Source organism: Chinchilla lanigera, unplaced genomic scaffold (genome assembly GCF_000276665.1).
Source record: "Chinchilla lanigera isolate Chin_1 unplaced genomic scaffold, ChiLan1.0 scaffold00021, whole genome shotgun sequence".
Lineage (NCBI taxonomy): Eukaryota > Metazoa > Chordata > Mammalia > Rodentia > Chinchillidae > Chinchilla > Chinchilla lanigera.
The window spans coordinates 21,452,849-21,463,746 of record NW_004955422.1 but is presented as its reverse complement, the minus strand read 5'-3'; the positions used below and the strand labels follow the sequence as shown (position 1 = coordinate 21,463,746).

At 45.5% G+C, this 10,898-nt stretch overlaps 1 protein-coding gene across 4 annotated transcripts in view; it reads right to left on the bottom strand.

The window, feature by feature from the left end:
- The window catches only part of LOC102003559 (HRAS-like suppressor 2), a 16,915-nt gene extending 11,250 nt beyond the window's left edge, over positions 1–5,665 (bottom strand). Inside the window, exons 1-3 of one of the 4 annotated variants that reach the window (XM_005384675.2) lie at positions 5,602–5,665; positions 4,738–4,859; positions 1,545–1,647 (exon numbers count right to left, since the gene is read on the bottom strand). In XM_005384675.2, coding sequence (XP_005384732.1) covers positions 1,545–1,647; positions 4,738–4,770 — 136 coding nt within the window. In that variant the 5' untranslated portion in view covers positions 4,771–4,859; positions 5,602–5,665. Of the gene's footprint in view, positions 1–416; positions 561–1,544; positions 1,648–4,737; positions 5,349–5,424; positions 5,527–5,601 lie in introns of those variants that run through there. The other 3 variants (XM_013514296.1, XM_013514295.1, XM_013514294.1) reach the window with 3 other exon arrangements.
- Between the last annotated feature and the right edge of the window lie 5,233 nt (positions 5,666–10,898).

Here is a 10,898-nt window from a genome sequence, read left to right as displayed (position 1 = left end):
CCTGTACCAAAAAAAAATAAGAGGGAAGGGAGAAAGAAAAAAGAGGAAAAAAATACGTGATCAGACATAAGCAGTTTAGCTTTCAACAGTAGTACATAGCAGAAGAGTTCTTGATACCCTAACTTCTCTGCAGGAAGGAGCCTGTGGTCTTCTCAGAGAAAAATACTCCTTCTAGGGCAATAAATGAGGACTGGTAGTCCAGAATCTTAAAGACCTAAAGGATGGAATCCAGATATTTCATGTAATCAAAGAGATACAGTCAGTAATTTATTTAGGTAGCTGCCTAAATGTCAGCTCCTGGACACCTCAGCCTTGGGATATCTTTGAAAGAGTATTTCTATTCATCACATGGAAGAATGTTCCTTAGATGTTGCATATTCTCAAGAGACTTCTACTCAATCATCAGACAGTGCCTATAAGAATTAATCAATAAAACTACATTAGCTCCAATAGTTGGAAGTGTCTGACAGTTCTGATCCTGTTTTGCAATCAGCTGGACACGAAAATCTCCTGGTGACCGGGGTAATGTTTGTCCATTGGGTAATGACCAGGTTGTTGATCTAATTGGGAGAACACCAGCAGAGAATCACTAAACAGAAAGGAAGTAAAAGCCACAGTTTCAATACAAAACCCACAGCCAAACTTGCAAGTGTGCTGATTTCCTGGAAAGGCTACCTCCACCGAGAAACAAAGTTGTGCTTCCTCAAGTTAATAGAGAATTTATTTTTCCCTAGCCAGTCAGCTATAAACATGGGCGTTCACACAGCAGCCTACTTAAGGCCATCACAACAGGGAGAAGCACGCTTCCTTTCTCTAACTGCACATTTGCCATCCTACTTCTTTTAATGGCCATGTAGTATCCCGTTATATGCAAGGAGTGTCTGTCTATTTGATTTCACTAACTCTTGCTATTGCGCACTTGAGAAGTTCCCAGTGTTTCAGCTTTGGTTTTACTACCATGATGCTTCAAACCAAAGGAGTTTGCTTCGGCCCTGGGGCACTTTCCTCCTGCACTTCCTTCATGGCCTTCTCCAACCTGAAAGATCAGTATACTGACCCCTGTGCTTCACGGGGTACTGTTCGATTTAGTAAGGAAAAGCCACACGGTCAAGTCCCACAGTCGGTGAGCAAAGGACCTAGGATTCCAGACTGATTCTTTCAAATGTGGAGGTCCACATTTCTTCACTACACTTTATATCCGGTTCAAATGTTTGAAGGCAGGAACTGCTTCTTACTATTGTTTGTGTCTCCAGAACAATAAACATACACCATAGGGTACTGGACCTATGGTGGAATGCTAGTCAACTATAGTGGATTGGTCTGGGCTGAACCCCATCGTTTAGTGGAATACAGCTCAGTAGTTTCTTCCTCAAATTACTGATAGGAATAGCAGTTCACACCCCATCAGGGAAGAACATGATTCATTCAGTTAATATTTACTGAGTGCCTTCATGGCCAGGCAGAGCCAGGGCCAGCGCATAACTCTGCCTCTGTTCACATTCTCAGTCTCAAGCCCTGTGTTTAAAAAGAGAACCCATCTTTACTTGGGGGAGCCAGATGAACCACATAGTCGTTTCCCACATAGATAGCCCAGTGAGCGTAGCCAGTGCGATCAATCTCGATCAGGTCTCCAAGTCTTGGACTGGACTGCAACAGAAAAACCAGAAATGGGTGGAGATTAGCTTTTGCAGGGAATATTCTGGAACCTGACTTGCAAGGATCCCCAGGCTACCTACAGGCTCTGACTGTTCATCACTTTCCAGGAAACGGAGGAGAAGTTCTCACACAGGCAGGAAATCTCTCAATTTACTAGGGTTGTTGAACTGGAAAGGTGCTCAGGGAACAAGGAGCAGACGGAGAGAGCGTCTCTGAGGGACTGTGGTTGGGGGTGTGGCACAGGAGCTCGGTGGGATGATGCGGGCAAGCCAGGTTGAGAGCACGGTTCACACGCGAGGCACGTCTCTGTCAGCAAGTGACTCTAAGATTCCCAAGGAGGTCTAAATACCGCATTAAGGGCCACTTTGCATGTCTCTGGGCCTGAATGATTCTTGGTTGTCACAAAGCTTCAACTTGCGAAGCCCAGTGTGCCAACACTGCTGAACACGTGGCCCAACTTCATGTCCCCTTGGAGTCAGAACTATCATTAGCCCCTTAACAGATGAGAACACTGAGTCTCAGGAAGGTTCAGTAAGTTACCTAGAGAATAGACGAACAAGATGGAAACCTGAATGTTTCTGTAGAGAAAGGCGTCTTCTAGACAGGGAAAAGATAAGCTGGATTAAAAACTAATGCAAAATCTTACTGGGGGCTGCTTCTGCCTCTACAGGTAGACTCTACAGTTAGAGCAATTAGAAAGACAAGAGAGGGAGGAAGAGAGAGAGAGGGAGGGAGGGAGCCCAGAGAGGTGCCAGATAGCACAGTTACCTTTATGGAAAATTTATCAAAAAGAAAAAAAGCAAGACAAAAGCCAGAAACCTGAAAGACCAGGGAACGCAGCCCCTCATCCACCTCTGACAAAATGCAAAGGAGATAAGGAGGCAGCCACCTAAGGACTCTCATTTAATATATAAAACACACGCACTTATATGTATATACTTATATGTCCACTCTCACTTTAGCATCACTATAGCCGCACCAGATATGCACAAGTGCCCTTCGCTTGGTCATTAACTCTAAGCTACCTTTCTATAAGCCCTGTTATCCACTGCAAAGCGTGGGCAGAAAGAATGTAGATGGAGGTACTCAGGTTAGGATCGAAGATTGCCAGAGAACCAGTTAGATGGTGACATCTTCCAGGGGCCCGAACGGGAGTTGTGAGAAATCACTAGTCCTAAATAAAAAGGAACTGAGGACAAAAACCCATGGGTATTCACGTCTGACGCTCCCTACTCCCCCAGAGTAGCTGTTTCTCTTTTTTTCTCCATCTTTGTCCGAATAAACCATCTTCTGTTATTTTAAACTCTGCCTCTTTAATTCACTACTGAAACTGACAGTTTATGATCCCAGTAGCTGAGTGTTACAACAGAGCCCTGGTGTGGCTTACACCCCTCCCCTGATGTGACATGCCCAACGTTCAAGCCCTTAATAATCCGAGGAAATCCTGGGAAGCTTCAGGGTAGGTTCTAGACCAAAAGCAGGGCAAAAATGATAGGAAATGGTTGGGGTTCGTGATGAGGTGATTCTCTTCTGGTCTTTGCACGAGCAGCTGCATGTTGCTTTTGCCACAGGAGTTCTATTTCTGGAACACTCTAGGGCCAGCCAGTACCATTCCCCACCTTCAACTCAGCAAAGCCAGGTCACACGGGGCCAGTCCATGCTGGCCAGGATGTTGAGCAACTGCTGACAGTGGAGCAGGTACAAGCAGACTGCAAAGCTGTGGGTAGAAATGGGTGAAGGGAAAGCCTTTGACTGCAAGAATCAGGGCAGCCTGCTCAAAGATTTGAGCAGCAAAAAGAATGTTAATTGCTGGGTTGGGGTAGAACTCAGTGGTAGAACTCTTGATTAGCATGTATGAGGTCCTGGCTTCAATCCCTAGCACCACAGCACAAAGGAAAAATGAAGAAAAGAGAGTGAGAGCGAGCAAGAGCAAGCGAGTGAGAGAGAGCGAGTGAGAGAGAGAGAGAGAGAGAGAGGGAGAGAGAGAGAGAGAGAGCTGCACATAGGCTAAAGCACATCAAATAGGCTGGTATAGAAATGAAAAGATCCGAGAATATTCTAGATGAACCGAACTCAGGGAACCCAATCAAAAACTACAATAAAACGCAAAGCCACAGGCCAAATGCACAAAAAACATCTGGCAGAACACACACCAAGCGGTCTAGAGGGAAGTTATCTATGAGAGCACGGCAAAATGGCTTTTGTCCTCCATGTTAACAGTTTTGCTTTTGCTTTTGGTTTGTTAAACAAGATGAATGTATTCCCATACCTTGTGCAATTAAAGAAACAGTTTTTCTTCTTTTAAAAGCAAAAGATAATGCTTCCAATCTCCCTTGTGCCTCTTGGGCAATCCCTTCTCTGATATTAACCAAAACATACTACACGGGGCAGCTGCACAGCGGGGAGAGAGGAGAGTTACTCCTGCTTCATAAGGTTATTGAGTAACAGCCTGGCTCGATTAAACAAAAGCCTTCAGCAAGGTGCTGGGATATAGCCAACACGCAAGGAATGTGTATTATTGAGCCTGAAGGAAAAAGCACAGAAAGAGGAAGAGAGGAAAGGAGGAAGAAGTAGAGGGGCGTGCTGCCTGTGGGGCACACTTTCTGCCGGCCCCCCACGAACCCCACACTCCTGTGAGCCATTTTCCCGGACCTCCCGAGCTGCCCCTGTCACTATTCACAGAGCACAGGGTGGCCCAGGAGGTGCCCGGGCAGCGGGGCAAGGGCTGCCCCCCCGAGCTGACTATTGCTGCCCCTCACGTAGCCCAGAGGAGCCACTGCGCGTGTGGCCAGAGGAGGGCTTGGCAAAGCACACACCCTACCCAGGACAAGTTGCTCCTGGGTCTCAGTGGAACCAAAGCCCACGCAGCAACTGAGGCAGGGAAGTGTCCGCGCTCTTGGCCCAGCTCCTGGGGTCATTCCTCGCCGTGTCAGAGACAGCCAGGCCCTCAGACCTCAGCATGTTCCTTTGTGCCCTCTGCACCAGAGCCTCAGACCAACAAGGAAAACACACATAACCTCTCCTAACAGAGCTGTTGCTGCTTTTAAATTAAAAGCTTTCAGACCCTTTCGGGGGACTTACCGTGGCAGGCATCCTTCTGTCTGGCTGTATCATGTGGCACTGACTGCTCGCTGCCCTTTTATCACCTTCAGGACTTTCGTTTTCCTCCTGGGTGTGGTGGCACACTTCAAAGCCTAGCTGCTCTAGACAATGAGACAGAGAAATCACAAACTGGGTGGGCTCAGGGGAGCAGCTCTGGCCGCACTGCCCAGGCACCTCCTGGGCCACACTGGGTTCCGTGAGTGGTGAGTGGGGCAGGCTGGGAAACTTAGTGAGACTTTGTCTCCAATTAAAAAAAAAAAATTGAAAGGGCTCTGTGGTAGAGCACTTGTCTACTGTGTACAAGTCCTTGGATGTCATCCCACTGCCAAAGAAGGGGGAAAAACAGTTTCATTTTCCCTGTGACTCTACTCAGCACTCAAATATGTGAAAATGTTATCTTCAGCCAAAGACGGGAACATGTCCGGGAGACCGCCAAGTGCAGAAGTCTTCTAGAGGGGAGGGCCATCAGAGCTCAGTCAGTAGATTTGGGGAGGATTTGGTGACAAGCGTTGTCACAGGCACAGGCAAAAATCCCTAAGTTTCAGGCAGAAAGGAGAAAAGGTAAGAGGCAGGGTCAGATGGGTGTAGGGGAAGGGAGGACACAGGGATGGAAGGCAAAGGGCAAAGCCACTCCAGAAGATAGAAGGAACTCCGAGAACAACTCACAGCTCAGACCAAGGACTGATGGTTTCTAGGACAGGCTGAGGGTTCCACCAGCTTCAGAGCCAGCAGCCTTGTATTCCCCCAACACTCAAAAAGAATGAGCCTGCTTGGCCAGAGGTATGCAAAGAAACCACCCCAAGGGTCAGAAGCATTCATTCAGCCAGACGTGGTGGTACATGCCTATAATCCCAGCAGTCAGCAGACCGAAGCAGGAGGCTACAAGTGAATTCAGGGCCAGCCTGGACTAGAAAGAGATCCTATCTCAAAAAAAGAAGCACTCACTCATTCTAAACCAACAGGAAACCAAAATTCTTGTAGTGAGGAGGCTGTTTGGAGACACCCAAACCCCAAGTCAGTCTCTTTCTCTCCCTCCCTCCTTCCTTTCCACTTACAGCTGTCGAGTGCTGGAAAAGGAAGGAGTAGGTGGATGGGGAGGGATCACAGCATCACCACTGTGGCCCCTGTGGGCTGGAAGTGTGTTTTGTTTTGGTTTGTTTATTTTTTTCCCAATACTGGGGGTTGAACCCAGAGAGCCCCAAGCTGGATCTTGAGACCTTTTTATGCTTTGGTTTTAGACAGGTTCTCACTAAGTTGCCCAGGTGGCCTCAAACTTGTGATCATCCTGCCTTGGCCTCCCAAGTAGCAGAGATTACAGGTCTGTACTCCTGCACCCCAAAAAGCAGAGTTTTGATGTGAGGACCAGGTGGACTGGATTGCTGTATCAGTCAGGGTTTATTGGAGAAACAGATATAACACAAGATGTACAAATGTATAATAAATTACAAGATTGGCTTATGACGGTCAGCCAGAGAGTTGTATGAGGAAGCGTGCAGAGGGTGTCTGCACACTGAAGACTGAAGGAATCAGTCCAGGATCTGGAGTTCACTGCAGAGTTCCGTGCAAGTCTGTACCAGGAGGCCGATGAGTCTGATGGAAGGCTGAAGGATCCAAGGTGGAAGCCAAAGAGTCTGCGCTAGAAGCCTGGAGACTAAGTCCAAGCTGAAGGTGAAGACTGGAGCTCCTCCAAAAGGAATGGAAGTTCCTCTGTCCGTCCTCATTTCCCTTTTATATTACCTAGGTGATGAGCCACCCTAGGGTGGCTCCTCTACACCCTAGGGTGAAGAATTGCTAAGCCAATTGTTGAACCAAATTTAGTTAAGCTTGACATAATCAACCACTACAATTGCAAACTGGAAAATTACTTATTCAGGAGTCACTGGAAGTGAGCAACTCCACACTGCCCTCATGGAGATTCCACCTCTCTCACCCTCTCCATACCACTCTCCTCTAGATCACAGTGGGACAGTTCTCAAGGTGGTTGTCCTCATTCTGGAGGCAAAGAGCTATTTCCCTCCTCTTCCCATTGGCCAGATCATTCCCTGGGAGCAGCCCCCAGACAGGGATGTTGATACCTTTGATGCTTTTGAGTGGCTGACCTCCAGCCAGACAACCTCCATCCACCACTTGCGACTGCGTCACAGCCATGTTTCCTTAGCAGGAGCCTTGCTCAGACACTGTCCGCCTTGGAGGTCTCGTGGGGCCTGCGTGGTGACTTACTGGATTCCGGGGAGCAGAGGAGGACGAATCACAGTGGTTTTCATCCTGGAGCTTGGAGCTTTTCCTCTAATCCAAGCTGCTCTGTGTCATGGCCAGGAACCACATGAGAGGAGTCAGCAAACCAAGATGAGTGAACAAGAACCCTGCCCGGTCCCCTCCGCCCTTGAGGCTGCTGAGCAGGAAAAGGGGCCAAAGCATTCCTGATCAGAGAAGCCTGCTGGTGAGCATTAAAGCAATAGGCTGGAATATATATATATAATATATATATTTATTATTATTATTATTATTATTATTATTATTATATAATTGGAAACATTCCATTTGGGGCACCAGAATCTGAAACAAAGGGGGTTCAGGGGTCTGAGGCCAGTGCATGATTTGCCCTGTGGGCTGGGAGCTATGCAGAAGCTCTGCTTGTCCCAGTCACAGCAGGAAGAACCAAAGAACCAGAACGTTCACAGAGCAAGATAATATCTGGGGATGCCGTGGCTCTTTGAAAGAATATAGCAGAAGCAAAAGTCTTGCTAGAGAGAGAGAAAAACAGGTTCTCTATTAACCTGCTCCTATTCTTTGGGGATGCTTTGTTACTAGATTGCTTTGACCACTTTCACTATTCCAAGAAATTGTCCCAAACTCCTATGACTTCTTTTACCTTGCTAAATAAAAACAAGTTAACCAGACAGGTCTTGGTTTTTGCCCAATCTGAAGCCCTGACCTCCCAGTCCGCCTGAACCTGCAAATTTCTCTTTGTCTTTCTTTACCCCTCACTGCACCTCTTGAGCAGGCAACCGAGGGCTTGGCCAGACCCCAGGAGTTCAGCCTAGATGCTCCCCACCCCTCCCCCTAACCATCTAATTCCTTTCCCAAAAGCAAAGTTAACAATTTCTTAGAGTCTCCCAGGAGTATATTAGACTATGTATACTTTTAAATTAGTTTCACTAAACTTTATATATCAGTACATAATATTGACAGCATAAGTAATAAATATAATAAGTAATAATGAAACATGCATATACCAACAAACTAGCTAAGGAAGAGAAAATAACCAAAATCTGAAACAAGCCCTCTGTCACACAAAACTCTGTACACAAATGTTCATAGCAGCTGTGATGGTTAATTTTATGTTTCCACTTGAATGGGCCTCGGTGTGAAAAGATTAAGCATTATTTCTGGATGTGTATGAAGGTAGTCTCTGGTGAGATTGTTATAGACAGCTAAGTTAGGTAGAAATATTATAGGCAGTCAGGTAGGACTGTGCCCTCCAGAGAGTCAAGACAAAAGGTGAAAGCACACTACAACTGTGGCCAGAGACGCATCATTTGCAGGTCAGGCCTCAAGATAAGAACACAAGGACCAGGCCTACATAATCCCCAAGGGATGAGATCAGTGATCACACCTCACCTAATGAAGTCTGGATAGACATCAGTCACCCCAGCAGGCAACCAAGACCCATCACCTACCTGAGAAGTTCTTTGATCTTTCCATGGCGGAAAATCACTATGTGACTTGCTTCCCCACTGGCTCAGTATTACCCAAGCAGCTATACTTATAATCTTATTGGTTGATCATAGCTGTAACCCACATTGCACCCATGTGCTTGTGCTCTATAAAACTTCCTCTGAGACATGGGGTCCTCAGGCAGCCAACTTTCCAGGGGCCCCCTCTTGTCCCTCTGAGGCAAGAGCTTCCTATCCCTCAATAAGTATTTCCTACTGTTCACCTTTGATGTTCCTAGAATTCATTCTTCAGTTTTAGAGAACATAAATTTGGCATATCAGTCATCTAATAGGTTGAGAGTTACAATATTTTCCTTATCTTATATTTGGAGGTTCTGATATCAGCCCTGTATAGTTTTGGAGGCCCCAGTGAGATAAGTGGACAGAGATAAGAGTTTATTTGTTTCATAAACTCTGGATTACAACTCACTTAGGTAATTAAAATTGTCACCCTTGGGGCTGGGGATTTAGCTCAGCGGCAAAGCGCCTGCCTGACAAGCGCAAGGTCATGAGTTCAGTTCCCGGTACCGGACAAAAAAACCAAAAATAAAAAATAAAAAAAAAATAAAATTGTCACCCTTGTTTTTGTAATTGCTTATGTCTTGAATTTTAAGCATTTTCTTTGTCATTTTTTTGTCTCTTGTCTTTTGTTAAAATGATGATAAATTTAAGCTGAGAACATAGAAAGATCATATTTCTTTGATGAGACTTTTAATTTTGTAGTTAAGGTCTTATATTCATATTTTACAGATTTTTTTTTGAGACAAAGTCTTGCTGTGTAGTTCACAGTGGCCTTAAATTCATTATGTAGGGCCGGGGATATAGCTCAGTGGAACAAGCACCTGCCTGGCAAGCGCAAGGTCCTGAGTTTGATTCCTGAAAAAAAAAAAAAAAAAAAAAAAAACTCATTATGTAGCCCAGGCTGGCCTCAAACTCACAACAATCCTCCTGCCTCAGCCTCCTCAGTGCTGGGATTACAGGCGTACAACCACCACACTGGGTTTATATGTACATTTAGACTAGTTTATTGACGGCTGTGGTTTACTAAGCAAAAGTAATATTATTAGAGTGCCATCTAGTGGACCTTAATAGTAGCTACAGGGTAAATTTAGAAAATACTGCAAAAGTTTATATTTAGAAAATACACACACCTATTACTAAATCACAGGAACCCTTCCAATAGGTTGATGACTATTCTTAAGACTTGAGTGACAGGCTTCACTGAGACATTCTGCCCCAATTCTCTGCACTCTAGAGAAAATGTTAAGCCTGTTCTGCCTCAGTTTCCTTTCTAGTCTGATCTTCTGGTGAGGAGGCAATTATGGCTCTTTCCTGATCTCATCTCTGATCTTTCCTGCCACTTCATATTTTCCTTTGGGTGGATGTAAGATTAGAGAAAGAAATATCTCTAAACTGCCCCAATCTCCTCCAACAAAGAATTTTTAAATGAGCACATAGAAAATGAGTATTTGTCAAGGCTGAAAACAGGGAAGTATCTTAAATAAAGACAGCTCAGGCCTTTATATGTTCCTTATAGAACTTTAACAGACAGTGCTTACTCTGCCAGCTAGTTAGCTAGATTCTGTTCTGGAGACAGAGCTCTAGTTGTATGGACCAGTGGTGATGAACTGAGTTGTGATGGACTCAGTTGTGTGAACTCAGAGCTGATGCCCAGGGCAACTCTCTGGCACATCCCCAAAGGTTCCTCAGTGGAAGCTGAGTCCCAACAGCCCAGCGGGGTATCCAGCAGAAAAATCTCCACTCAGCTATCATCCCACCTGCACTCTTTCAGTGATCTGGTATCCTCTGTCTCACAGTGACCAGAGGTGATGCTGTTAGAGCCCTTTCTTAAAGCCTTCATTAAGGGTTGAGCTACAGGTTTGGACTTTTCTCTCTCTGCTATTAAGTTAGCAGCCCCAGTTTTTCTCCAACTTGCCAGTTTAACTTGAAAACTTCTTGATTGGAGACTGCCTCTTCCTCCAAAAGTTTGGGTTGAAGCAGCTTGCAACAACTGTTTCCCTTTAACGGGAAAACAGCTATCAGGAAAGCAATTTACGCTTGTGTTTTACATATGCTAAGTGTTATAGTTGGGGTTTACAAGGGAACAATACAGGACACATAATTTATAAGATTATTTTATAGTCACCCAAAGAGTCATATGCAAAGAGTACAGGAAATCTGTCCACACAGGGAATCTGTCCACACTAATGATCCCATGATAATGTCCTGCATGAGTCCAGCTGAAGACCTAGAGCCCTTATAACAATCCCTCCACGAGTCCAACTGGAGTCCAAGAGCCTGTGACATTTGTTATTGTTTGTGTCTGGATGCCCCCCACCAAAGCCTCATGCAGTCATGGGTGCAAGTTTCTAGAGTTTATGATTGATCATAATGCTGGGATTATGGGTGTGAGTGCTACACCCA